This window comes from Chiloscyllium punctatum, chromosome 18 (assembly GCF_047496795.1).
Source record: "Chiloscyllium punctatum isolate Juve2018m chromosome 18, sChiPun1.3, whole genome shotgun sequence".
In the NCBI taxonomy this organism is placed as follows: domain Eukaryota; kingdom Metazoa; phylum Chordata; class Chondrichthyes; order Orectolobiformes; family Hemiscylliidae; genus Chiloscyllium; species Chiloscyllium punctatum.
The window spans coordinates 72,204,646-72,231,141 of NC_092756.1; the positions used below are offsets into that span (position 1 = coordinate 72,204,646).

The 26,496-nt window shown below is 42.4% G+C and overlaps 2 protein-coding genes and 3 non-coding genes across 7 annotated transcripts in view; 4 read left to right on the forward strand and 1 right to left on the reverse strand.

The window, feature by feature from the left end:
- Nucleotides 1-4,766: 4,766 nt before the first annotated feature.
- rpsa (ribosomal protein SA) lies at nt 4,767-16,625 on the forward strand. Its single transcript, XM_072588478.1, has 7 exons — nt 4,767-4,831; nt 7,723-7,891; nt 11,180-11,298; nt 11,787-12,032; nt 13,795-13,923; nt 14,387-14,630; nt 16,458-16,625. The coding sequence occupies exons 2-7, from the start codon at nt 7,759-7,761 to the stop codon at nt 16,550-16,552; spliced, it is 966 nt and encodes a 321-aa protein (XP_072444579.1). The 5' UTR covers nt 4,767-4,831; nt 7,723-7,758; the 3' UTR covers nt 16,553-16,625.
- LOC140489500 (small nucleolar RNA SNORA62/SNORA6 family) lies at nt 9,926-10,080 on the forward strand. Its single transcript, XR_011963177.1, has one exon. It is a non-coding gene; the product is annotated as a small nucleolar RNA SNORA62/SNORA6 family (small nucleolar RNA).
- Nucleotides 11,345-11,504, forward strand: LOC140489499 (small nucleolar RNA SNORA62/SNORA6 family). Its single transcript, XR_011963176.1, has one exon. It is a non-coding gene; the product is annotated as a small nucleolar RNA SNORA62/SNORA6 family (small nucleolar RNA).
- On the forward strand, nt 12,935-13,086 carry LOC140489501 (small nucleolar RNA SNORA62/SNORA6 family). The gene has a single exon (XR_011963178.1). It is a non-coding gene; the product is annotated as a small nucleolar RNA SNORA62/SNORA6 family (small nucleolar RNA).
- Nucleotides 16,626-23,898: 7,273 nt separating the features above from the next.
- The window catches only part of LOC140489201 (ubinuclein-2-like), a 76,481-nt gene continuing 73,883 nt past the window's right edge, over nt 23,899-26,496 (reverse strand). For 2 of the 3 annotated variants that reach the window (XM_072588479.1, XM_072588481.1), the window contains one exon: nt 23,899-26,076. In XM_072588479.1, coding sequence (XP_072444580.1) covers nt 26,021-26,076 — 56 coding nt within the window. In that variant the 3' untranslated portion in view covers nt 23,899-26,020. Of the gene's footprint in view, nt 26,081-26,496 lie in introns of all 3 variants that reach the window. The other variant, XM_072588480.1, reaches the window with a different exon arrangement.

Here is a 26,496-nt window from a genome sequence, read left to right on the forward strand (position 1 = left end):
CCTGCACCTCCCCACCCAATCAGTTTAATGGAATTGACGCAGCGAGCACTTGCTCAGTCCGCTCCCCGTTTAGGAGATGAGGCAGCAGCACACAGTGTGTGAGACAACTCTTTGATGTAATGTTTCTAACGGACCTTGAGATCTCTTTCGGATAATCCAATATTCAGATAATTGATATTCGGAAAATCGAGATTCCTCTGTATATGGGAACACCACCGTCATCAGGTTCCTCTCCGAGCCACTCACCATCCTTACTAGGAAATATATCACTGCTCCTTCACTGTGACTGGGTCAAATTCTTGGAATTCTCTCCCTAAACTGGCATTGTAGGTCAACCCACAACAGGTGGGCTGTGGCATTTCAAGATGATAGCTCACAACACCTTCTCAAGGGCAATAAGGGACGGACAATAAATGCCGGCCAGCCAGTAATGCCCACATCCCACAAATGAGTTAAAAAAATACAACTCTGGAACAGCTGGGACTTGAACCTGGGCCTTTTGGCTCAGACGTAGGAACACTACAACTGCAACATAAGATCTTCAGGGTCTTCCACTTATAGGTATTTTCTTATTCAACCTGTTCAGCGATGTTATAACACATCTCTGGAGCAGATGGGAATTGAATTCAGGTCTCTTAGGAGTATGACTGTGCCACAAGAACTCCCTCTGCCACTTCTTTGCTGAACTTATCAGACAGGATCTGTCACATAGACTATCACAATTAAAATGGAAAATTGAACTGTTAGCACTATTAGTAATTAATTAATCACAAAACAAGGCCTTCTTTCAGTACTTTCCAACATCTGAACAAAGCCAATCAATATTCCTCGCAACCAAAAGGTTCACAGTACCTTATCTGTCCAGCAATGTCATCTTGTTTAACAGGTTGTTTGCAGCAGTTCCTGTTGCAGTAATGATGGGCTGTTCTCTGATAATTCCTGACTGCCCTGATTCCCAGGGTCAGTTAAATACAGTCAGAAAAGACTGTTCTGTGTAACTTAGCTCCTTCAACTTTATCTTAAATGATTCTCTCTAAGTTGTATTCATGGTTGGTCACTCTCTTTGTGGGAAGCACTTTCCATTGTCATGGCATAAAGGATTAAATTAGAAGGACAGGAAGCATAGACCACACTTGCATTTCCTTAACCAAGGAAAATTAAGAGACAATCTAATTGTGGTTTCATAAATTAGGCACTAGCTCCACTGAAAGGGCTGAGTCCAGAACAAGGAGGCATAGCCTTAACGTTATATCTATGCTGTTCAGGGGTGATGACAGAAAGCATTGCCTCCCACAAAAAGTAGTAGAAATCTGGAATTCATTCTCAAAAAGCTATTGAGTCTGGGGTCAACGGAAGATACAAATCTAAGATTGAGAGACTGAGGTTAAGATTTATTTAATTTATGTGTGTAGTTTAAGATTCATACCAGCCATTATCTAATTGATTAATGTGTGTGCTCAAAGGCCGATGAGATATAGATTTCTCTAATTGCCAAGCATTTTAGTCTTGGTGGGTTACTAGACCATTATAACTGAAGCTGATCTTGTCTGCTTATTTCAATTTCTTAAGCAGAGAATTACTGAAATGAATCAAGAGACAGAACCTGGAACTACAATACCAAGTTGATATTCTGACTGATACCAACAATTACCAGGGCTGCATAATAAAAGGGTGATGCTGTAGTTGACTGATCAAGAACAATTTCGAAGGCAGTCTCTTAGGATCAAGTTGCTTTCATTTTGGTTTGATGGATATTGAAATGGGTTAGATAATTGAATGTGATTAATTCCCTGACAGAACTAGGCTTTGTTGGTCTAATGGTCAAGAGGTTCCAAGGTGATTGGAACATTAACATGGTCTGTTCATGACCATACACAAGTAAAGAATATCAAAATGACACAGACAAGTTTATGGCATGGAGGATAAGTGAGAGATGAAATCTAACACACAAAAGAGTGAAATGATTCATTTCGGTCGAAGAATGTAGAGTCAATAAATGGTGTGCAAGAGTAGTGAGATCTGGGTGTATATGTGCATAAATTATTAGATTTATCAGAACATGTTGAGGGCAGTTAATAAAGTATATAGTACTTTGAGCTTTATCAACAAATTTAGAGAATACAAATAAAAGTTAAGCCTGAAATAAAACACTGATTGACCCTCAACTGGAGTAGAGTCATAGAGTCATAGAGATGTACAGCATGGAAACAGACCCTTCGGTCCAACCCGTCCATGCCAAACAGATATCCCAACCCAATCTAGTTCCACCTGCCAGCACCCGGCCCATATCCCTCCAAAGCCTTCCTATTCATATACCCATCCAAATGCCTCTTAAATGCTGTAATTGTACCAGCCTCCACCACTTCCTCCGGCAGCTCATTCCATACACACACCACCCTCTGAGTGAAAACGTTGCCCCTTAGGTCTCTTTTATATCTTTCCCCTCTCAGCCTAAACCTATGCCCTCTAGTTCTGGACTTCCCGACCCCAGGGAAAAGACTTTGCCTATTTACCCTATCCATGCCCCTCATAATTTTGTAAACCTCTATAAGGTCACCCCTCAGCCTCCAATGCTCCAGGGAAAACAGCCCCAGCCTGTTCAGCCTCTCCCTCTCGCTCAAATCCTCCAACCCTGGCAACACCCTTGTAAATCTTTTCTGAACCCATTCAAGTTTCACATCTTTCCGATAGGAAGGAGACCAGAATTACACGCAATGTTCCAACAGTGGCCTAACCAATGTTCTGTACAGCCGCAGCATGACCTCCCAACTCCTGTACTCAATACTCTGACCAATAAAGGAAAGCATACCAAACGCCTTCTTCACTATCCTATCTACCTGCGACTCCACTTTCAAGGAGCGATGAACCTGCACTCCAAGGACGTTTTGTTCAGCAACACTCCCTAGGACCTTACTATTAGGTGTATAAGTCCTGCTAAGATTTGCTTTTCCAAAATGCAGCACCTCGCATTTATCTGAATTAAACTCCATCTGCCACTTCTCAGCCCATTGGCCCACCTGATCAAGATCCTGTTGTAATCTGAGATAACCCTCTTCGCTGTCCACTACACCTCCAATTTTGGTGTCATCTGCAAACTTATTAACTGTACCTCTTATGCTTGTTACAGAGGGACATAGATAAGCTGCAGAGCTGGCAAATGGAATTTAATGCAAAAAATGTGTGGGGTGAATCACTTTGGAAGGACCGACAGGAATACAGAGAACTGGGCTAATGGTAAGATTCTTGGTAGTGTAGATGAACAGAGACATCTCAATGCCCATGTACAGCGATCCCTGAAAGTTGCCACCCAGGTTGATAGGATTGTTAAGAAGGCATACGGTGTGTTAGTTTTTATTAGTAGAGGGATTGAATTTTGGAGCCATGAGGTCATGCTGCAGCTCTGATGCATCCGCACTTGGAGTATTGCGTACAGTCTGGTCACTGTGTTATAGGAAGGATGTGGAAGCTTTGGAAAGGGTTGAGAGGAGATTTACTAGGATGTTGCCTGGTATGGAGGGAAGGTCATATGTGGAAACGCTGAGGGACTTGAGGCTGTTTTTGTAAAGGAAGAAAGAAGGTTGAGAGGTAACTTAATTGAGATATACAAGATATAACAGGGCTAGATAGGGTGGACAGCGAGAGCCTTTTTCCTCAGCTGGTGATAGCTAGCACGAGGGTACATAGTTTTAAATTAAGGGGTGATAGATATAGGACAGATGTCAGAGGTAGTTTCTTTACTCAGAGAGTAGTCGGGGCATGGAACGGCCTCCTGCAACAGTAGTAGACTCACCAACTTTAAAGGCATTTAAATGGTCATTGGATAGACATATGGATGAAAATTCTGGATTAGTGGTGCTGGAAGAGCAAAGCAGTTCAGGCAGCATCCAAGGAGCTTTGAAATCGACATTTCGGGCAAAGTCGATTTCGAAGCTCCTTGGATGCTGCTTGAACTGCTGTGCTCTTCCAGCACCACTAATCCAGAATCTGGTTTCCAGCATCTGCAGTCATTGTTTTTACCATATGGATGAAAATGGAGTAATGTAGGTTTGATGGGCTTCAGATTGGTTTCACGGGTCAGTGCCACTTTGAGGGCCGAAGGGCCTGTACTGTGCTGTACTATGATGTGATGGCATAACAGAGGTTTCTGAAAATATTCAATTGAACTGTTCCAGTATGAAGAACTTTAGTAATGTAGAAAAACTGAAGTTGGGTTATTTTCCTTGGAGGGAAAAAAAGTTAGAGAAGATTTGATATAAGTATTCAACATCATAAGAAATATGGCCAGGTTAAAAAGAAAAACTAGAAGAAGCGCTGAAAAGCCAGAGGACACAGACTTAAGGTAGTATATCAAGAGAAGAAGTGGCAACATGAGGAGAAGTGGCGAGTGGATATGATCTGGCAACATGGTGTAGGCACAGGCAATTTTGATCCTGGAAAGGAAATTGGATAATAATCAGAACAATGTACAAGATTAAAGCGCATGGAGGGGCCAGCACAGACTCGACGGCCCGGACAGCCTTGTCCGCTGCTACAGCGGATATTTCCCCCTTCCCTCCCAGAGAGAGGATCCAGGTTATTGCAAATATAAACCCCGGGCCTCTATCTGACATCTCCTCACCATCCCCGCGGATACCCTCGGCCGTCTGAGTGTCTGTCTGTCAAACCGAGTCGGTCGCCCCAGCAACCACCCGGATGTGAATGTTTGAGCGGCTTCGAGCTGATTGGCAGAGGATCACGGGGGGGGGGGGGCGGCGCCAGGGCACCTATAAAATGCGTCATTTCCGACGCTGGGCCTCTTTTGCTGCCGAGCTTCCATACGGCGTTGTGCCGAGTGAGTGAAGGAAAGATAGTGGTTTTGGGGGGTGGGGGGGGGGTGTGTATGGACGAGTACAAACCCGCTGTATATACATTCACACACGCACATACTGTGCTCCCCCCATCAAATAATCACTGCGCCTTCATCAAGCGTTAGCAAGGCGCGGGTGAATATTGAAATGATTCCGTGGGGCAATGTGGGTGGGCTGTAGGCCTCAGGCTTTGAGGGCTGAGCACCCAGGCGGCGGTTCATGGTCTGACTGACTCGTGTCTCCACTGGAGGCTGAGTGCGGGCCAAGGAGGAAATCCGAGCCCTTAGGCCGCAGTCATGGTTCAGGGAGGGGACCATAAGATAAAGGGTCAGCACGTGGTCCTGAGGTCAAATCCTCACGGTCCTGTGTTAGTGAGACGCCCGTTTACAATTTGGAATTCCTTCTTAATTCCCAACTGCACTTGACGATGCGGTGCTGGGGCAATTCCAACATTTTGACCCAATGATTTTTACAGATGATGATTATATTTCATAGTAAGGTTGATGTGTGACTTGCAGGGAAATTTGCAAGTGGTAGTGATCGGAGCTTAACGTTTGTCAAAAGAAATTGGCTAAATGTGCCTCTTGTATATTGTACATATTGCACTCTTGGTAATTGCAAAATTTATTTCCATGCTCAGTTATCACTGTTATCGGCTGTCTGTTGGTGTCAACTGTAACCTCCCTAATCAGCATGCTTGACAAGTACATGCTAGTTTGAAGGAAATGAGTGGGTCTCAGAATATTTTTAAAGCTTGAAATAAATCCCAATTGAGTTCACACAAAAGTTACTAGCTAAAATGAATTGGTAGAGTAGTTAAATGATAGGTGAAAGTGAGGACTGTAGATGCTGGAGGTTAGAGTTGAGAGTGTGGTGCTGGCAAAGCACAGCAGGTCAGGCAGCATCAGAGGAGCAGGCAAATCAATGTTTTGGGCAAAAGCCCTTAATCAGGAATGATAGGTTAATCGAGATGGTGACAGATATTTCAGGGGGTTTTGCACAATGCAACATGTGGAATACCTTCATTATGGAAAGGAAGGAAAATTCCAAGGAATGTACCCAGTGCCTGTGGTTAACTAGAAATATTTAAGATTGTATTAAGCTTAAAGAAGAAGCAGTGTGCAAAGCTGTGTTAAGTCAGAAGTTGGTCAAAATATAAAAGCAAAGAATGGTCAAAAATCAATAAAGTTGGAAAAATTGAGAAAGCTAGTTAGAAATGTGAAACTTGGTAGTGTTTGTATAATTTTTTAAAAAGTTGTTGATTCTAAATGTTTGGAGGGTTAGTAATGAAAAATGAGGTGATAGTTGAATTAACAGATATTTTGCATCGATCTCTACAGAGGATGCAAGAAACATCCCAGAAGCAGCAATAAATTTGGAACTGGAAGGGAGCAAGGAACTCGGGTAAATCACAATCAGCAGAGAAGTAGTGCTGAGTAAAGTTTGACTTTAACAGGCTAACAAATGTATGTGCTTCATATTTGCATCTTAAGAAATGACTAGTGCACTACTTAATGTATTGGCTTTAATTTTCCAAAACTCAAATTGAGGGAGATCTCAGGATTGAAAGGTGGCAAATGTAACTCCTACAAGTGTGGAAGCTGTCGTCCAGTTAACGACATTTGTCTTGGGGAAATTGAGAAACATTTTAAAAGAAAGTTTAGACAAATTAAAGAAAATCAGGTAGGGTCAACATTACATGATGAAACAGAACTCTAGTTTGAACAATCTTTAGAAGTTTGTTGAGGTGGTAGTATGTGCTGTGGTATTGAAGAAGGGCCATGTTAGAGGTTCTTGCAGAAAGTAAAAGCTCGTGATGTATGGGGCAGCAGATTGACATGGGGAGAAAATTGACTGGTTAACAGGGAGCAGAGTAGGCAAAGATAATTTTTTTGTAGTTGGCAAGATGTGACAATTGATGTGTGGTATCGTTGCTGAGACTTGGCTGAGGGGACATAAGGTGTGCTGATGACACAGAGGAGGGCAGGAGTTTAAGTTGGAAGGAGGCACAAAAAGATAATAGGTAGTTTCAGTGAGTGGCAAAGATCTGCCAAATGTAGTATAATATAAGGAAATGTGAAATTATTCATTTTGATAGGAAGAATACAGCATTACATTTGATTGGGTGGGGTTCACAGAGCTCTGAATTTGAGGAGCTCGGTGATTTAGTGCATGAATCACCAAGGTTATAATACAGGTACAGCCAGTAATCAGAAAGGTTGAAGTTTTTATTTTGTAAGGGAATTGAATACATAAGTAGGGAGGTTATTTCTCCATTTATACAGGATATTAGTGAGAATACGTCTAGAGTATCATATGCTGTATTGGTCATCTTAAGGATAAAAATGTATTTGTAAGCAGACTAATACCTGCAATGTGTGGGTTGTCATGAGGTAAAGTTGAACAGGTTAGTCTTTTATCTGCTGAAGTTTAGAAGAACTTGATTAGAGTTGAAGAATGAGGGGCAACCTGATGGACAAAGCATGGATAATTGGAGAGGCAAGTTTTTGCTAGGTGGTAAATGCCTAGAATACGACGTAATGGTTATACAAGAGCCTAATAGTGCTGGTAACCTGAAATGAAAACTGAAGATGCTGAATATTCCCAGCAGGTTTGGCAGTGTCTGTAGAATATGCTAAAGCCAACACTGACTTTCATAAAGTTTTTCAGTGTAAAAGGAGGCCCTTTGTTAAATCTGTAACAACCAACAAGAACCAACCTACACTAATCCCATTTACCTGCCCTTGGTTCATAGCCTACTGTGCCCTTGCACTATAAGTGCTCATCTAGATGCCTCTAGGAACTATCCAGTGGGAAGTGATGAAGTTGTAACTACATATTTCTATCTGTTTAATGTGTCTGACTCTTCCTTTAGGTTACCCATCGTTGCTTTTAACGGGAAACATTCACAATGTCCGGAGGTCTCGATGCGTTGCAGATGAAGGAAGAGGATGTCCTTAAATTCCTTGCTGCTTCTACCCACTTGGGCAGCACCAACTTGGACTTCCAGATGGAGCAGTATGTCTACAAGAGGAAGAGTGATGGTAGGCATACAGTATCTGGGTCAAAGGGGGAATTTGGTGTGCAGTATTATTGCCCAGTGCAATCCTGATTGTACCAGAAAATACCAGGTATCAAAATAGGCTAATAGGTCTCTAGTCTGTTGTGGAATTTGATAAGACCATGAATTGTGGCGTAATAATCTTTCTTTACCTTTTCAATCAGAAATCTAATTCCGTCATAAAAATGCTCAATGATCCTACTCCCACTCTTCTGCAGAGCATTCTTCAGACCCATCACACTCTGAAAAAGAAATTCCCCTAATTTTGTCTTAAATGGGAGACCCTTATTTTTAAAATTTGTCCCCTTATTCTAGTCTCTATCAGAAGAGGAACTATTCTCTCAGTATCCACTCTCAAGATGTTCTGCAAGTTCACATCTCTTGTAAACTGTAATGGGCACAGTTCTGAACTGTGCAGTCTGTCTTTAAGATGACCCCTTTGTACTAGGAATCATTTGAGTGAACTCTTTAAGTAAGGACCTTAACTGTGCGCAGTATTCCAGATGTGGTTCCACTTCATGACAAAATGTTCCTATTTTTATACTACATTCTCCAATTGCACACAGTCCCTGTTGGATGCATTTCCCATAGTAAGTGGGAATTTTCAAACTTCCCATTGTGGTTTCTTTAATATTTGGGCTGCTTTGGAGAAAGGAGCTTGCCTCTTTGCACATCTGCACCACTTCAGAAATATGCAGCTTTGCTGATGTCAGTATACCCTCGCAACAAGTCACTAATATCCCATTGTCTTTCATGCTCCTTGAAATCTACTCTTCTGCCATGTTTGCAATTACTTTTCTTTTTTGTTTTTCATACATCGAAGAAGCTTTATACATACATGGTGTATTTCCATTTCTGTCACCAGGTTATGCTGAAGCTTTCACAGCCATGAGGCTGTGGAACTAATACTGAGTCCGGACTGGATTTGAACTCTATGGGCAATTTAGTATGACCAATTCACCTAACCTGCATATCTTTGGATTGTGGGAGGAAACTGGAGCACCCGGAGGAAACCCACGCAGACACAGGGAGAATGTGCAAACTCCACACACAGTTGCCTGAGGCTGGATCTTTAAGACACTGTTGGAATTTTACATGCAGTTCTGGTCTCCTTCCTATTGAAAAGGTGTTGTGAAACTTGAAAGGGTTCAGAAAAGATTTACAGGGATGATGCCAGGGTTGGAGGATCTGAGCTACAGGGAGAGGCTGAACAGGCTGGGGCTGTTTTACCTGGAGTGTCGGGGGCTGAGGGGTTACCTTATAGAGGTTTACAAAATTGAGGGGCATGGATAGGATAAATAGACAAAGTCTTTTCCCTGAGGTCAGGGAGTCTAGAACTGGAGGATGTAGGTTTAGGGTGAGAGGGGAAAGATATAAAAGAGACCTAAGGGGCAACTTTTTCATGCAGAGGATGGTACGTGTGTGGAATGAGCTGCCAGAGGATGTGGTGGACGCTGGTACAATTACAACAAAGGCATTTGGGTGGGTATATGAACAGGGAGGGTTTGGAGGGATATGGGCTGGATGCTGGCAGGTGGGACTAGATTGGGTTGGGATATCTGGTCGGCATGGATGGGTTGGACTGAAGGGTCTGTTTCCATGCTGTACATCTCGATGACTGTAATACCAGCCTCTGGGTGGCTAGCTCACTGTGCTGCCATTCCTCTTTTAGTGTGTATAGTCTAAAGTTAGTCATTATATTTCAAGTGAAAATACTAATTGTGAGATTGCTGTGTGCTTTAGCACCTCATGGGTAGAGTAATTTATCAGCAGGGACTGTCCTAGTTTAAGGCACTATAATTTCAGCACGCTGCATTTTGGAGCACCATTCAATGAGAGAGGCAGCTGTTGTTTTTACCTCTGACTGTATTCTGTGTTATGCCAATGCTATGTCTCTGCTAAGGTGGTATTCTTCAGCACCAGGAGGCAATGCTGTGAAGGTGTAGAGTTGGAATATTGGAGGAAATCTTGGTACCTCCAGCTTCCAAAGGATGTGGTGCGGTCTTTTTTGCTGTATTTTGCACATTCTTAAAACTCTGAGCTGAGGTCAGTTGCTGGCCAGTGAACTCTGGGTGTCGGAGATGTGCTACACTAAGTTGGCAGGTATTTCGCTAACACCACTAGAGTCTCTAACTTGATGAGTGGGGTTTGATAGTAGTTCCTGCTACATAAGATATGAAGCATGTAATCCTTGCACTGTGGAGTTTTGTGTTATAACCTGGGAATAGTTATGTGGGTGCATTTGGGCTAGAAAAGGGCAAACTGTTAACGATCTATTCGTTAGTTGATTTGAGGCGTTCAGCAGTGGTCCACTGATAACTGAAAATTTTGTTCTTCCCTAGAGATACTGTCCTGTGCAATAGCATCTATAAGGATAATTGGGTTGGTTTACAGATTCTGTACTGTCTGCCAGAAGTGAGCCATTTTTTTCCCCTCTGGTCGATCCTCCTGGGCTCCTTTACCTCAAGCCTACTGTTAACTGGATAGCAAAGAAGAATTTTCAGTGATGCAATGCTCTGCACAATCCTCAAGGATATCTGATGCAAAGAAGGGGTAAAAGGTTAAGGATAGGTGGGAATGTGGATTAAACCTATCAGCCTTGAACTCAGTCAATGGTGGAGCAGGCTCAAGGGGCCAAGCGGCCTACTCCTAATTTGTGACTAATCACTTATGGAATGCAATTCTGCACTCCTCTAAGGTAGACTCCAAGCAACATGAAATTCCTCCGTGAACCTCTGCACCTCTTTCTGCAACATCTCTATTCAGTTGCTTACCTTAACTCCCATGTGTAGCTCAATGTCATACAACTTGATAAGGTTTGTTGAAGTGCTTTTGGTCCTTTAACTCTTTTATAAGTGCATTTCTCCACACAGGATTGTGTGGAATGCAAGGCCAAGATTGAACCTTTTTTTTCCATCAAAATTGGAATCAAGGGTTATGTGGAAAAGACAGGAAAATGGAGCTTGGGATTATTGATCGTCCTTATCCATTTGAATGGCCTATTTCTGATCCTGATAATGGCAAATTATTTCAGTTGCCTAACCTTTTCATAGATCCTTGTTACACATGAATCATCTCATTCTGCCTTTATTGGGTTGCTTTGAAAACTGTCCAGCGAATTTCTTTCATTCTGTTCCCTGTTGACTTGCAAATCCAACCCTTGGAGTAGTTATCCATTTCCAATTTGACGTTTTGAGGGGCATAGTTAGTGTTGTTTTAGGGAAGGCAGGTAGAGCCTAGGATTAACTGATTTTTGCCTCTTGATGAACAGGTATCTATATTATCAATCTGAGGAAAACATGGGAGAAACTGCTGCTTGCTGCTCGTGCCATTGTCTCTATTGAGAATCCAGCTGATGTTTGTGTCATCTCTTCTAGACCATTTGGACAGGTGGGTACAATCAGTTTTTACTGAGCGACTGGTACCATCTTGTAAAACTGCACATTATTAAAACTGGGAGCTGGGGCCAGTATCTTGGCCAGTGAGCTCTCAAGTGTCGGAAATGTGCTACAGTAAATCTGGCAGGTTTTTCGCTAACACCACAAGGGTCTGTGTGACTCAATGAGTGGGGTTTGATAGTAATCCTTGTCACAATTTAGCTTGAGCATTGGTATTACAGCAGAGTGCTGCTTAACTTCCAGATAACCATAAATCTTTGAAAGCTGAGAATGGGGACCTGTTGGAGATTAATAGTGAAGGGGACTATGAAAGAGTTGTCATGATTAACATCTCTGCAAAGGTTTGTTAAATCCCACTTGGGAGCTACTTGGATATATTGTCTGTTCTGTAAGATGTTCAAATATTGCAGAACTTGAAAGAGGGCTTCGCTGGGTAACTGGTTCTTTCAGAGTTTAAGGTGGCTATCTCTTGCTCCTCAGCGTGCTGTCCTCAAGTTTGCTGCTGCCACTGGTGCCACCCCAATTGCTGGAAGGTTTACCCCAGGTACATTCACCAATCAGATCCAAGCTGCCTTCAGGGAACCCCGTCTGCTGGTAGTGACAGACCCTCGACAGGATCACCAGCCATTAACTGAAGCATCGTACGTCAACATCCCCACCATTGCTATGTGCAACACCGACTCACCCCTACGTTATGTGGATATTGCAGTTCCATGCAACAACAAGGTACTGCTGTTTATTAATGTGAATTCATCCAGTGTAGCTTAATGATGTAATTTTAACTTCATTCTGAAGGTTCTGTTTCCATTTCTCTTGACAACGAAAGGCTCAATCCTGTGTTAATAAGATATTTCCTGATCTTACACATATCAGAGCAGCAAAGGTTTATGAGAGAAGTTTTCTGTCTTCATCCAGTTGATCAGAACAATGGATGAACTAGCCTGGATGGAGTGCACTCATGGTAGGCAGGCAGACACTGGAGGTGGAGGAGGAGAGACACATGCACACTGTCCTGACGTCATGATTTGGAGATGCTGATGTTGGACTGGCGTGTACACAATTAAAAGTCTCTCAACATCAGGTTATAGTCCAATAGTTTATTTGAAAGCACTAGCTTTCAGAGCGCTGCTGAAGGTGATGAAGGATCAGTGCTTCCAAATAAACCTGTTGGGCTATAACCTGGTGTTGTGAATTTTAACTATGTCCAGAATCACCTAGTCCCGAATTGAATTGGAATGAGATGGGACAGAAGAAATGAGTAAAGCTATGCTGAAGGGACGTTGGAAGAGCTTGGCTGCGTGGCCACTGGAATGTTTAATTTCAGTAGATATTTGGCTTATTGTGGACCCATTTAGTGGTTGGAATGTTTTATAACAATTGTGCCATTCTTACAATATCTAATCATTTCTAATTAACATTTTCAGCCTCATCAAGTTTTCAGGAAAATGTATTGTGTCCGACACAACTGAAGGTATTACTTGAGCAGGTGAAAGATATAATGGATGGGAGAAGGCAGTGGATACTGTGTGTCTGGACCTTTTGTTGAGGCATCATGTAAGAAACCATTAAAGGGTGTCTAATAAAAAGGATCATAGGAAATCTGAGACCTGTTTCTTGGTGTGGACAGCACTGCACATTGCTAGAACTTGGAGCTGAGGTCACTCAATGGCCAATGAACTCTGAGAGTAGGAAATGTGCAACATTATTATGCAGGAATCTCTAACACTGCTCGAGTCTCTGGCTCAGTGAGTACAGTTTGGTAGTAATCCCTGCTACATTGGAAATGATATGGTAATCCTTGCAGATTCGGGCCTAGGCAGTTAAGAGACCCTCCGGCTATTTAGGACTGTTTGGAGCTGCTAGAATAAATGAATAGTAATCTGGAATTTTCATTCCCAGAGACCAGAGGAGATGGGTCATGAATAGTTTTAGGGCAGAAGTGATCAGATTCTTGATAAGAAGGGAGTCAGAGGTTTTCTGGGAAAGACAGGAAAGTGGATTTGAGCCTCCGTCAGATCAGCCATGATTTTATTAAATGGCAGAGTGGACTTGAGGAGTTGAATGGCCTACATCTCCAAATTATCTTATGAGCAGGTTCTGTGTTACTTCATGACTGTAAAGTGCTTTGAGGTCCTAAGGTTGTGTATGTAGCTCTGTTTTTCCTTAATAAGGGTTTCTATGTGGCCCTCTGTCCAGGTTCATATGAATAACCCCGCCAGACAGCGTCTAGCTGTGGGACATTGTTCACTTTGTCCCATAGATCAAGAAATAGAGCTGATATGGTTAACATTCTGATTGTACAAAAGAAGAACCGCATAAACATATTCGGCAATATATTGGCATGTGTAACCTTGTGTCTTTAGCAGACAGTTCAGAAGACTTGAAAAAAATTCAAATGTTGTTGTGTAAAGTTTTGATATTTGACTGCAGATGGTGGGGAGGATGGGAGCCAACGACCAGATTTCTCAACTCTATTGTCTTCTGTTAGGGTGCGCACTCCATTGGTCTGATGTGGTGGATGCTTGCCCGGGAAGTTCTGCGTATGCGTGGAACCATTAGCCGTGAACATCCGTGGGAGGTGATGCCTGATCTGTACTTCTACCGGGATCCTGATGAGGTGAGTTTGATAAACTGGCTGGTTAACCTCTGTTTGAGAGGTTGTCGCACTACCTCTGGGAAATCTTTGTGTCCCAGTTTTAATGTTTCCACTTCCAAGTTGAGATCTGCTGCTTTGCTGAGATTCCATATCGGATTTGTTTCTGTCAGACCTTTCCAGCATTGATTGTAGAAAATGGTGACACTGCCTGTGAAGATGCCTTCCCTTCTGTGTTTTCCATGTGAATTCCTAATGCAGTGCTCTGCTGTCTGGCTATCAGCTAAACACACCCTTGATACTAAGCTGTCATTGTGGTGTTTAGGGAAAGGTTCTGAATTTTCCTGTCATTTTAAAATCTCACAGACACCTAGCTGCATTTGCATCCTTCTGGACATGAGTGTCACTTCCACAAGTCATTCATTATTCCAAGTGATTCTTGTTCACTACATCTTTTCTTTCTTTTACAAAATCAATTCTGTTGTAGATTGAGAAGGAGGAGCAAGCTGCTGCAGAGAAGGCTGCTGGTAAGGAGGAGTACCAGGGTGAATGGACTGCTCCTGTTGCAGAGTTCGTTCAGCCTGAGGTTACAGACTGGTCCGAGGGGGTGCAGGTTCCTTCTGTGCCCATCCAGCAATTTGCGGCTGCAACTGGTAAAAATCTGGCTGAGACGCTGGAAGCAGCAAGTACATATGCCAAGCCAGCAACATTCCCCGCTGAAACAGCTTCAAGTGAGTTTAAAGATAACCAGCATCTAGTTAATGAATGATTATGGTCAGAATTAAGCGATAGGGGGTTGAGGGAGGAGACAACCACTTTTTAAAAAAAAACTTCAGTTTTGATCTCTATCTTTAAACTGGTACCAAGGATTATATTTTAATGTTGAGTAATAACTGATTTAGTAAAACATTGATCTCTACCATTCCAGCTTGATAGCTGTGCCTCCTGAATTCAGTAGAATTATTTTCAGAGAAGTGGATCTTTAATATTGTTTTGCACCACAACTGAATAGAATTTGCTGCTAGATTTTGTGGATTGCAAAATCAAACTGGTCTGGCATTTCCACCAGGACAGGATGCAATTGTCAAGAGGCATTTCAGCACAGGATCCTTCACACTCAATTGTCCAGAGTCTAGTAACCTTTTGAAGATCCAATTCAATAAAACTTAATTTGGCTGAATGCAGTATGTGCGCCGATGATATGGAGCGGGGAGGGGAGATTAGTAACTTCGCCGATAACATGAAGATTGGCTGGGTGGTTGACAGTAAGGGAGGAGGTCTTTGGTTGCAGAGGGGTATAGATGGATTGGTCAGATGCAGGGGTGGTGCACTTGTTTTCTTCAGAGCTAAGTGGGAAGGGGCCTGAATGAGGGGTATGGACAGTGTGAATATAATGTAACTGTTAACCTTAGTTAAGGGGTGAATAACAAGGGGGCATACCTTTTTAAGGTGAAAAGGAAGGTATTTGAGGAAATGGTTTCTCACCCAGAGTGCATCACCTGAGGTGGGAAATCTTCGAAAAGTATTTGGACGTGTCATAACATCCAAACGCTGGAAGGTGGGACTAGAGTCAGAGTTATACAGCATGGAAACAGACCCTTCAGTCCAACTTGTCCATGCTGATGCGATATCCTAAAGTAATCTCATCCCATTTGCAAGCATTTGGTCTATATCCTTCTAAACCTTTCTTATTCGGTGCCCATTCAGATGCCTTTTAAATGTTTTAATTGTACCCACTTTCTTTGGTAGCTTGTTCCATACACTCACCACCCTCTGCGAAAAAGTTCTCTCTTTGGTCCCTTTTAAATCTTCTGTCACTATAAACCTATGCCCTCTAGTTTTGGACTCTGCAAACCTGGGAAAAAGACCTTGCCTATTTACCCTATCCATGTCCTTCATGATTTATAAACTTCTATAAGGTCACCCCTCAGCCTCCAACGCTCTGGGGAAAACAGCCCCATCCTGTTCAACCATTCCCGACAGCTCAAACCTTCCATTCCTGGCAATGTCCTTGTAAATTTTTTCTGAACCCTTTCAAGTTTAATAATGGACGACTCCTGCCCAAAATGTCGATTTTCCTGCTCCTCGGATACTGCCTAACCTGCTGTGCTTTTCCAGCCACACATTTTCAATCCCAAATCCTGTACTGAGCTCTGACCAATAAACTGGTGGATATTTAGAGTCTGTCAGTGCAGGCTTGATTGGGCAAAGAGCCTCTTTGAAGTTATTATTCTATTTGCTCAAAGACTTTGGTTTAGGTTTTGAGTTCTGCAGCTCCTGGTTTGAAGGTATTATTAAAACATCCATAAGGTTAGTTGGGGCGAGGGGAACTGGATATATTTACTAAATTCAACTTGGCAATCAAATGGAGACTGGAGTATGGGATGCTAGCCTTAATCCTGAATGCTGTCCATGATAAATCCATGTAAAGGCTGTTTGTATAATGGTTAACTCCTGTAACTGTGGTTAGTACAGTAGGGACCACTGTTGATCCTCTGTCTTGATGATTGATGATCTCCTGAGCTCAGGAATTCTTATGCTTTTCCTTCTTTTAACAGAGGACTGGAGTGCCCAGCCTGCTGCTGAAGACTGGTCAGCTGCTCCGACTGCACAGGCTCCAGAATGGGGTGGTGCTGCTGCTGACTGGTCCTGAGACTTGGGATGGTGTTGACCAGGCAAACAGATTTGATTGAAAAGCAGGAAATAAAAACGATTTGATTTTAAAACCTTCTTTGTCTGGTGTAATCTTTGAAAAAGATTTGTCTGCTAAGGTTAAGCTGATTACATTTCTAATTGGGCTTTCTGAGTGTGCAGTGAACTTTCTGTCTGGATTGCAGCACCAAGGAAACATCTGGAGCATACCACTGAGGTTGCTGTTTCTCTTGGCACTTGCTGACTTCTCTGAAATGGTGGGCACAAAACCAACTGAAGTCTGCTGTAAATGGAAGGCTGGCTGAATTGGCATCTCAGCATTGATTGGTACTTGCTCTTGCCCTTTTGAGGCTGGGCCTGTTGAAATCAGGCAGAGTGACAGAGCTCTAGTTATGCAGTGTTGTCAATGGTCAGTTTCTGCCCTGAGTGAGAAGCTTTCTTATTAGTCTTAACATTCCTGAGATTTTTTTATTAGGATTGCTTGATAAATAAAATGGTAAATTGGGAACATCAGAGTTCTTGTGCAGCCAAATGGGAAGGGGGTATCTTGATAGGCAATAAAAATGGTCTATCTCTAATTGGCCTTGAAAATGGTGAGCTGCCTTTTTGGAATGTACAGTCTGCCTGTTGTAGGTATGCCCATGGTGCTGTTGAGGAATGAGTTCCAAGGCTTTGACCCAGTGATAGAGACACTAGTTAATATAGTTCCAAGTGAGAACTGAGGGACTTAAAGGGGAACTTTCAAATGGTGGTGTTCCCAGGAGTGTGCTACCTGTACGGTTCTGTATGGTAAAGGCTGCATGTTTGGAAGGTAGTGTTAAAGAAGACATGAAGTGCAGTTTGTAGATGGTAGGAACTGCTGCGAAATATGCATCAGGTGGAAGTGAATGTTGAAAGCTTTGGATGAGGTGCTAATCAAAAGCTGCTTTGTCCTGGATGGTGTATAGCTTTTTGAATGTTGTTCGAACAGCACTCACTCTTGCAAGTGGAGAGTATTCTATCACACTCCTGATTTATGCCCTGTGGTTGACAAAAGGCTCTGGGAATCAAGTATCTTGTCATAAAATTGCTAGCCTCTGATGCTACAGTACATGGCTGGTCCATTTCATTTCTACTTCAACTCTAGTAATTCCTGGGGTGTTAGTATTGGTGATTTGGCAATGGTAATACTGTAGTACCTCCCAGGGGAAACGGTTTTGTTCTTTTGAGTATAGTCACTTACCTGGGAGTGAATGACTACATGAATGTGTACCACCACTCGAGTTGCTTGAATGTTCTTGGATGTTGCACAGTCATATATATTGCTTCAGTATCTTGGGAGTTGCAAATGCTGATGATCAGATGGAAGGTTGTTGAATTCAGGACATTGCCCTGAGGAATTCTTGCTCTGATACCCTGGGATTGAGATAATTGGCATTGATCAACCACAGCCACCTGCCAAATATGACCAACCAGTGGAGCATTTACTCCAGTTCTCATTTGTGGAATGTGGGTGCTTCCGTCTAGATCAATGTTTATTTTTTGAACCCAAAGCTTGCCTGAGCTATTCCATAGGGCAGGTAAGAGTCAAATCATATAGCAGTGGGTCTGGAACTGCATGTGGACTGGACCAGCCCAGGTGAGTACAACTGATATTCTTCCCTAAAGGGTATTAGTGAATGAGATTTTTAAAAGAATAATTAAACATTGGTTTGCATTAGATTAAGTTTTGATTCCAGATTCTTATATTGATTTCAATTTCTGACGTGATTGGTATTGAACTCCTTGCCAGAGCATGTGTCTAGGTCTGTAGACATTGGGACAGTGACCTTTATAAATATGTCACCACCTATCTTCTGACCGCCATTTCACTGTGGCTGCTTCAGGCTGCATTTGGCTAGCACCTCCCTCGATGTAAATGGCAGTTACACTCGCCTCACTTCTGTCATTTGCATGCAGTCGTTTCAGTACTGTGCAGCAATGTTGCTCATGTTTGGTAGAAGTTGTTCCCAATGTCAAGGTAAATACTAAAATCTCCCGATCATCTTTTTGAAGATGGGAGGTTATCTCACGGTATTGGTTCATGAACTTGTCATCTGATACCCAAAATTGGTGGCCCATTCTTACTCACTAAAGGATTATTGCAATTTGCCTGTCCATTTGCAACTTTGGTTATGGGGGCCCCTACTTTCAGTATGTAGGATATAAACAATACTTACCTAAGGACAGTTGCAGTTACACGAACAAATGGTCTCGGTGACAGAGTCTGAAGATCATTTGTCAACACATGATTTGAATAGCTTTACAGAGCTGAACTGAACTATTATTGCTTGCAAACTAACGACAACGAAATTATCCTTTTTGCACTGAGCTCTAATTCTTAAGTTGCAGCTATCAAACAGTCCCTGCTAATTCTGTGGGAACAGATCTGTGAAACTTGGTGAACAATACAGGTAATTTCAGACCCATTTGCTGACATCGTGACCTGTGATGATGCCGCTGCTACTAACAGACCTAGTTTCCTGAGCCTTTATGGAGAAAATTCTAGTGGATGGAGTCACTTCCTCAGTTTTTCAAATTTAAGAATAAAAAATCGAGGCTTTGTGGTTTTATTGCATGAAATGCCTGGAGACATTCTGGTGAGTAAATATGTAATGGGTGTAAGAATACCAGTTACTTAACTTACTACGTAAATATGGTGCAATCTTAGGGCGGATCCACATCTGACTTTTCTGCGTCACTGCTAGTAAATACCAAATACTTCCTTTTTGACTGCATTTCCCAATGTACTGCCAAGTGGCTTTTGCCAAGGCTTCAATTCTTGTTTTTCAGCATTCATCCTTGCTCGGAAATTACAGAACTTTTGTGCTCCCTTCAGTTTTATTGCCCAACTGTTCATGTGGACAATTGTACAATCCTATAAATTCAGTAATTTATCCCTTAAAGCCTGCAGTACCATTTGATAAAACTGTGGCTGCTCAGTTTGTTCTGAATTCTAGATTCCCATCTGCCCCTTGATTTCTCTTGCCTGACAAGAATCTATTTACCTCTTAAAAACGTTCAGGAACCCCACTTTAACTTTTGATGCAGTATTCCAAAATCTCAAACCACAATAAATTTTCCTTCTTCTCCTCTAAATGGCAACCCCTTATTTGAAGTGTCCTAATTCTGGATTGCCAACAAACCAGGAAATGCTTGCTATGTTCAGGTTATCAACGCCATTCAGTTTGTGGGTCATAGGCTGTGCTCTGTGTCAGAGAGAGACCTAGTGAGTTTAACCCAAAGGTTTAAACTTAAGGGGAAAGGACTGTTGTGGTCACTACCTGGTTCAAGTGGATCTGTTCTGGAAAAGTTTGATTTTTAAATAAACCTCAGGCTTTTCTCAACTGAAAAATTCAAGTGTTGAGCAAGAGCATCCCCTGCTGGTAGCAAAATTCACCACATCTAGTATTCCCTGTGGAATCCCATAGCCAGTCCTGAACCTTCTCAGCTTCCAAAATCCCAATCAAATATATATGGTAATTATGTCTTTGAACCATAACAATCTTTACTCTACCAATTCAATGTGGCCTCACTAAGATGCCCATTTCCATTACTGTAACACTTCCTGATTCTAGCATGTTGCAGCTGACGCTCTTGTTCACACCCTCCTTACTTTTAGATTTGAGGATTCATCCCTGATTATACTTTCTGGAAACTTGAGCTGATCCACGCTCTGCTGCTTGTGCCTTAATGCAGATAGGAGAGGCTTCCCTTACTGTGAACCCACACAAAAACCATATCACTATCCTGCACTGGCTCCTGGTCAAACCCTGTGGTCTGGCCTCTTCCCTGGCTTTGTAACTCTTCCACTCCTACAAATCACCAAGACATTTACATCTGATCTCTTGAGCATCCCTGATTTTGATTTCTCTACCATTCTTTTCTTTAGATGCCTAGGCTCAAGGCTCTGGAATTCTCTCCATAAATCCTTTTTCTTCAGAAGTGCTCTTACACAACTGAACATTTTTCTCCCCTATCACCAGTAAATCACTTATTTTGTCTATCTGATCAATTTAGATGCAAAGCCCATTAAGGGCAATACAGACCACCAAAGTTGAGGGGTTGGAAAAGAGGGGTAATTGGAGCTTCTTTAAACCTACCTCATTGATCGAACTGCTGGTTATTGCCATAAATCTCATTCATCTTAATGTTTAATTTAACTTCATAATATTCCTGTGAACTGTTTTTGGATATTTTATTACATTGAAAGACTGTATGTAAATAGAGCTTGATTTTAGCTACAGAATGGAAAGTGATAACTAAATTCATGGCTTTTTTTGCTATTATGTAACCTTTGCTTTACTATATTAGCTTTAGAATTAAAAACTCTGTTCACCTGCCATTCAGTAAGCCCTTGAACTTCAAAACCTGCTGGAAAAAGTGGCATCCTTAATCTTTTTAATGAATACTACTTGTAATTTGGAGTCTATATTTGAAATAATTTATTTCCACCTCTTTGTTCTATGAAGGAATATTAATTATAATCTCAAATCTAGCTACAATGAATACTAAGTGAATCCCCATTTGAACAGCAGGCTGTCATGATTCCCTTCACAAAAAAGTCCCCTGGGATTCTTCTGCCCCATTCAACTGTCAAACACAGTTGAAATTATTGAAAGACCAGTAAATGGCCTTTTGACTAACCTTGGCTCCATCAGCTTCGCTATTCCTTGCTGCTCCCTTATAGCTCTAATACAGGCAATCAGGGAATGGTCTTTATCCTAACGTCATTTGCTCACCTTTAATTCAATCAGGCCTCAGAGAAGGTTAGAGAGAAAGTCAGATCTAGTCCCTTGACTCTACAAGATAAAGGAGCTATGGAATTTTGAGGTAGTTTTGTTGTTTTAAAGGATGAAATAGGATAGGTAGAAACTATTCCCTCTGATAGTCCAGAATGAGGGCTAAAACACTATAACTATATTGTTCAGGGGCTATGCTTAAAGTGCTTTTGCTGACACAAATGGTTGTGGAAATCTGGATCTTACACCACCCTGGTGTTCATCAATCCTGGTGGCTAGTTTTCTGCCTGTTTGTCCGATGTAGTGTTTGTTAGTTATTGCAAGGTATTTTGTAAATGATCATTTTGCTTGTCACCAGGATACATGAACATCAACTTGCCACAAAAAGACATAACTCACTATCGCCAGTATCCTTACATACAGATGAGGGAGAAAGGCCACCACTTTGACTTGGACAACACATCCATCCTAGGACATGCCACACAGACACACACGAGAATTCCTAGAAGCATAGTATTTCAACATATCGATTTTGGATACCATCTACCATCCTCTGAGAAAAAGAACAGGAATGACATCAACCCAAGGAAACCTAAACTCTCAAATAAAAAGTAGGACATAACACCATCACTTCACTGGAGGCTCACTGATGATGCTTCCTAGTGTGATGACGAAACACCTGAAAACAAACCTTCCAGCTCCGTGAGCAAACTTACATCCAGAACTGTTGTTTAAATTTAGATCACTGCAAAATGGTGAAATTTGTCCATCTGGATAGCTTTCAGTTGCTAGTGAAGGTTCTGTCCTCCATTCTGCTTGTGCTGACTGAGCAAGATACTAAGAACTGGAAGCTGTATTCATAACATTAATGTGTCCATGGCCTTCAAATGGCAACAGTAGTTAATGACTCCCCAGTTAATGTCTAATTACAGGTGAACTTCAGACATTGCCCCTGCATTAATAAATCACTATCTTCACTCTTAGTTAAGTCCTGAATGATCATTGTATGCAGGAGCAAATTACTTGTTGATTTTTGAACCAGTAAGGTTTGTGTCCAGTAATGCCAGCAGAATCAATTACCAGTCCAGCCCCTCCCACCACATTTACAGATGAGAAACAGCTAGCCAGAGTCAGCATGAATGGAGGAACTTCTTTCCTTATCACTCACTAAACGCTTAAAAGTTATGGTAACGATAGCTATTTAGTTATTGGTGACTGAACAAGGGAGCTGGAAGGGTGACGATTGCACTATCCAAAAATATTAACCAGTCTGATAATAAACCAGCTTAGAATTCAAGGCATAAAGTCACTCAGAATGTTGACACTTTTTTCATTCATTTGTGGAATGTATGCATTACTGTCTCGGCCAGCATAATTGCCCTCTAGAAGATGGTGATGAGGAGCTGCCTTCTTAAAGTGCTGTAGGGAATTCCAGGATTTTGACCCAGTGACAATAAGGGAATGGTGATAGTTCCCAATCAGGACAGTGTGTAACCTGTGGAGTAGGGGATATACTGGTGGTGATGTTCCCATGAATCCATTGCCCTTGTCCTTTGAGGTGGCAGAAGTTGCAAATTTGGAAGGTGCTGTCAGATACTTTTGAGTCAGTCAGCATTTGGCTGGCCCCAGTAGTACCTGCTGGAAATATGGCTGAAAATCTATCACTCAACCTTTACTTGCATAATAGTTTGTGATATGGGGAGAGGTTCCAGGTTAGTAAACTGTGACTACTGCATTGCCATACTGATCGATGCTTGCATTGTATGCAACTCAGAGAAGGTTCACTCAGATTTCTATGATGAAGGGGTTGTCTTGTGGGAAAAAGTTGAGCAGGTTGGGTCAAAACCATTGGAGTTTAGAAAAAAGGAGACAACTTGATCCTATTGATAGAAGTTCAGGAGATGCGGAGAGATGTTTCCTAATGTGCTGTGGAATTGAAAACGGGCGTAATATTTCAAAATTACTGGTCTCCCACTTAAGGAGAAATTTCTTCTCTCAAAGGTTATTACTGTTTGGAATTTGGAATTCTGTTTCCTTGAGGCAATGGAGGTGGGGACATTGAGTATATTCAAGGCAGAATTAGATAAATTTTAAACTGACCAGGGAGTCAAAGGTTGAGGGTAAGCAGGAAAGTGGAGTAAGGGCAACTATTAGATCTGCTGTACCCTTTATGGAGTGATGCAGCAGGCATGAAGAGCTAACAGGCTGAATCCTTCTCCTATTTCATATGTTAGAATCAAATGTACTAATATTGATCCTGAAATGTAAAGTAAAGAAGATTGAAGACATTAAAAAGCTGTTCCCAGTTGGAAACCAGCAGCCAGGACCACACAACAGATTTAGGGATGTGGGCTGCTTATGAACCAGCCTCTTTCTCCCGCACACAATAGAGACAGATTGAAGCTGCCAAACTGGGAACTGCAGTCAGTCCTGGAGTAACTGATCCAAATCCAGGGCACATCCCACAGCATAGCCTCTAGACAAAAATGCTTGGACCTGCAGTTTTGGAGAAATAAATTAGGAATCAGCTGCTGTCAACTCCACATCACCTCCCACCGACAAAAAAAAAGACAAGTTGCAAGTTAAGTTCATGTTTGCATGTTTATGTATTTTAAAACGTTTTCTGCTTGTCCCTGACAGACGCTCATTCAGGTTGGCAGGTTCCATCTCCCATGACTTCAGCAGACAACAATGCCTCTTTTCATCGACAGAAAACACTGGCAAGCTATTCAACCCGGTGAGGCACAGTTGCCAGCGGCTGCCTGGTTTGCAGTATGTAGTGGCTGCTGTGTATTCCTCTCCCCTTTCTCAGGCCAAGCAACCGCTGTTCATTCCTAGCACCAGAATATCCAGAAGACAGAATTTTCAAAAAAACAATTACCTCATTACAAACTGTATCGTGGGACTCACTGCTCCCTACTGCTGTAACCCTGCCATTATTTCTCACTGTTAAACACACACTCGTACTCAGCAGATGGCCTTGGGAAATCTCTCAACACTCTTGGAGAGACAGAAGTTCTGGTTTAAACAGCCCCACCAACTCCTTTAGCCAGACAATGATATGGGACAGCGCTCACCTCCCTCCCTGTGCTGGAGGTGACTGGGAATATGCCAAATCCCACCAGCTGCCCTCAGAGCCCCAATTCAGTGATGTGACATTCAGCAACGCCCGCGTTTCCAACACAAAGACTCTAGGGGCAGCCTTATTCCACTCCAATTTGAAGTAACATTAATTAAAAAGAAAGCAAATACAATTAATTCTTTAATTTTGCAAACTGGTAATAGTTTAAAGGGGTAGGAATCTTGGAGGCTATTTCACCCATACACCTCCCATCCCCCTGAAGGTGCCAACACTTGCAGTGGCATTCAGCCTCATTCAAATGTGGTTAAGGGTAGAGCTTGGAAACTATTCAGCCACAGAGGGCATCACTGCCAAGTCCAAAGCTGTCATTGTCCTTCATGTATACATGCTGGTTCAACTTAAAGGTAGCAACAAGAGTTTATTTTCACATGTTTTCTGAGTAGGATACTGAGTTATCAACAACACTACCCACTTGGGATCAGCCGATGTGGCAGTAATTATGAACCGGCTGAACCAGCTCTACCTTGGCAGTGCCTTAACCGATGTAGCACAAGCACCGACCACTGAGAAAGGTGGCAGATGCGTAAAGCCAAATGTAGCAAGTATATATTGCAGAATGCATCACGAATCTTCAGACAGCCACTACATCATCCTCCTGTACTTGGAGGTTGACCAGAACTGCTGCAGGAGCCGCTGCAGTTTCTAAAGGTCATCCAGCTGGCTGGTAGAAAAGCTGACTCTGGGCTACCGAAACTCCTTTCAAAGTAGTTTGCGCCTCTTCCCAACCAATCAATAAGCTGCCTGATCCATAACGTTGCTCATTACGTGATAACAATTGAGTTTGTGTTTAGGCTATTCCAGGCAAAGACTGACCTGCCTGAGGGTAGAAAATCTTGTCAGACTGATTTATTGCCCTTTTAGCACCTTGAATTTTGTCCACTAGATTAACACACCTCCCCTTTCCCTCACCCACCCTTATCCTTTATTCCAATGTCTCACCATCTTCTGTACATAAGGCCTACTGGGTATTGGATAAATAGAACATTTAGAAAAAAGTCACTTTCCTGAACTCTTGAACAGATCTTCAGCCTCACTTCTTGCAAAGTCTTGGGCCCCGCACACCATTCCCACTGTCCCCAGGATTTCTCTCCACAGCTGCTCTTCCCAGGCCTGAGATTTCATCCCATTATTCTACCCCCTCCACCTCAATGCTCTGACTCCACCCCCAGCCCCCGCACTTGGCTCTGCTCCCATGGGACCCATGGCTGCTCTACACATTCATGCGGAAAAAGATGTGCTTTTTTGAATGACCCCTTGCTTTGGAATCCTAATTAACCTTTTTTCAAAAATCCATTGAACAGCTCCGCACGCTGAATCGTCATAGTGGATGAGCTAACAGACAGGTGGACTCGTCAAACTCCGATTCCATTAGGTTTGCTTTGTAAATCAAACACGGTAAATGTTTCCCTTTTCCACAGTGCTCTGGGTCAGAAGTGTTATAAACGTAACAAAAGGAAAATATCCTCAGTCAGGTACCCAACAAGAGACCTCCTAATTGGAGGAGGCCTCTGAACCAATTGGGAAATTTAAATTCGACATATCCCATGAGATGCTGTCTACTGCAACCTCAGAAGTCATTGCGATTTCCGTTGGACCTTTGAAGAGTCTCCCTGGCTTTGGTTGCTGTCTAGGGAAGAGGAGAAAGTGGTTATATTAATAATGTTCAATGTTTCTTTTTACGGTTAAGTACAGAATCATGCAATCAGAGTTTTACACATAGAAGGGCATTCGCTCAGTTTGACTGTGCGAGCTTCTGAAAGAGTTATCCAATTAGACCATAGTACTATACTTCTCCTATAGATGTCTGGGTTTTGGGGGAGGGGAGGGGGGGAGGGGAGGGGGGTGCGGGGGGGAAGGTGTGGTACTTGGTTGGGACGGGTGTAAACTAGTGTGGCAGGGGGATGGGAACCAAAGCAGTAGGGGAGTAGATACAGAAATTGAGAGTGAGTTAGAAACCAAGGCAAACATGACTAAAAACAAGAACAGGCAGGGAAATGCTGAAGACAGCAGGGGAGGTGTCGGAAATGCATACTTTCAATAGAT

Bases quoted from the DNA above. Each gene is read 5' to 3' on its own strand.
- rpsa (XM_072588478.1), top strand. From the start codon at position 7,759: ATGTCCGGAGGTCTCGATGCGTTGCAGATGAAGGAAGAGGATGTCCTT. The intron at 7,892-11,179 runs GTAGGCATACAG...CTTGATGAACAG, and splicing joins CTACAAGAGGAAGAGTGATG to GTATCTATATTATCAATCTG. The intron at 14,631-16,457 runs GTGAGTTTAAAG...TTCTTTTAACAG, and splicing joins CCCCGCTGAAACAGCTTCAA to AGGACTGGAGTGCCCAGCCT.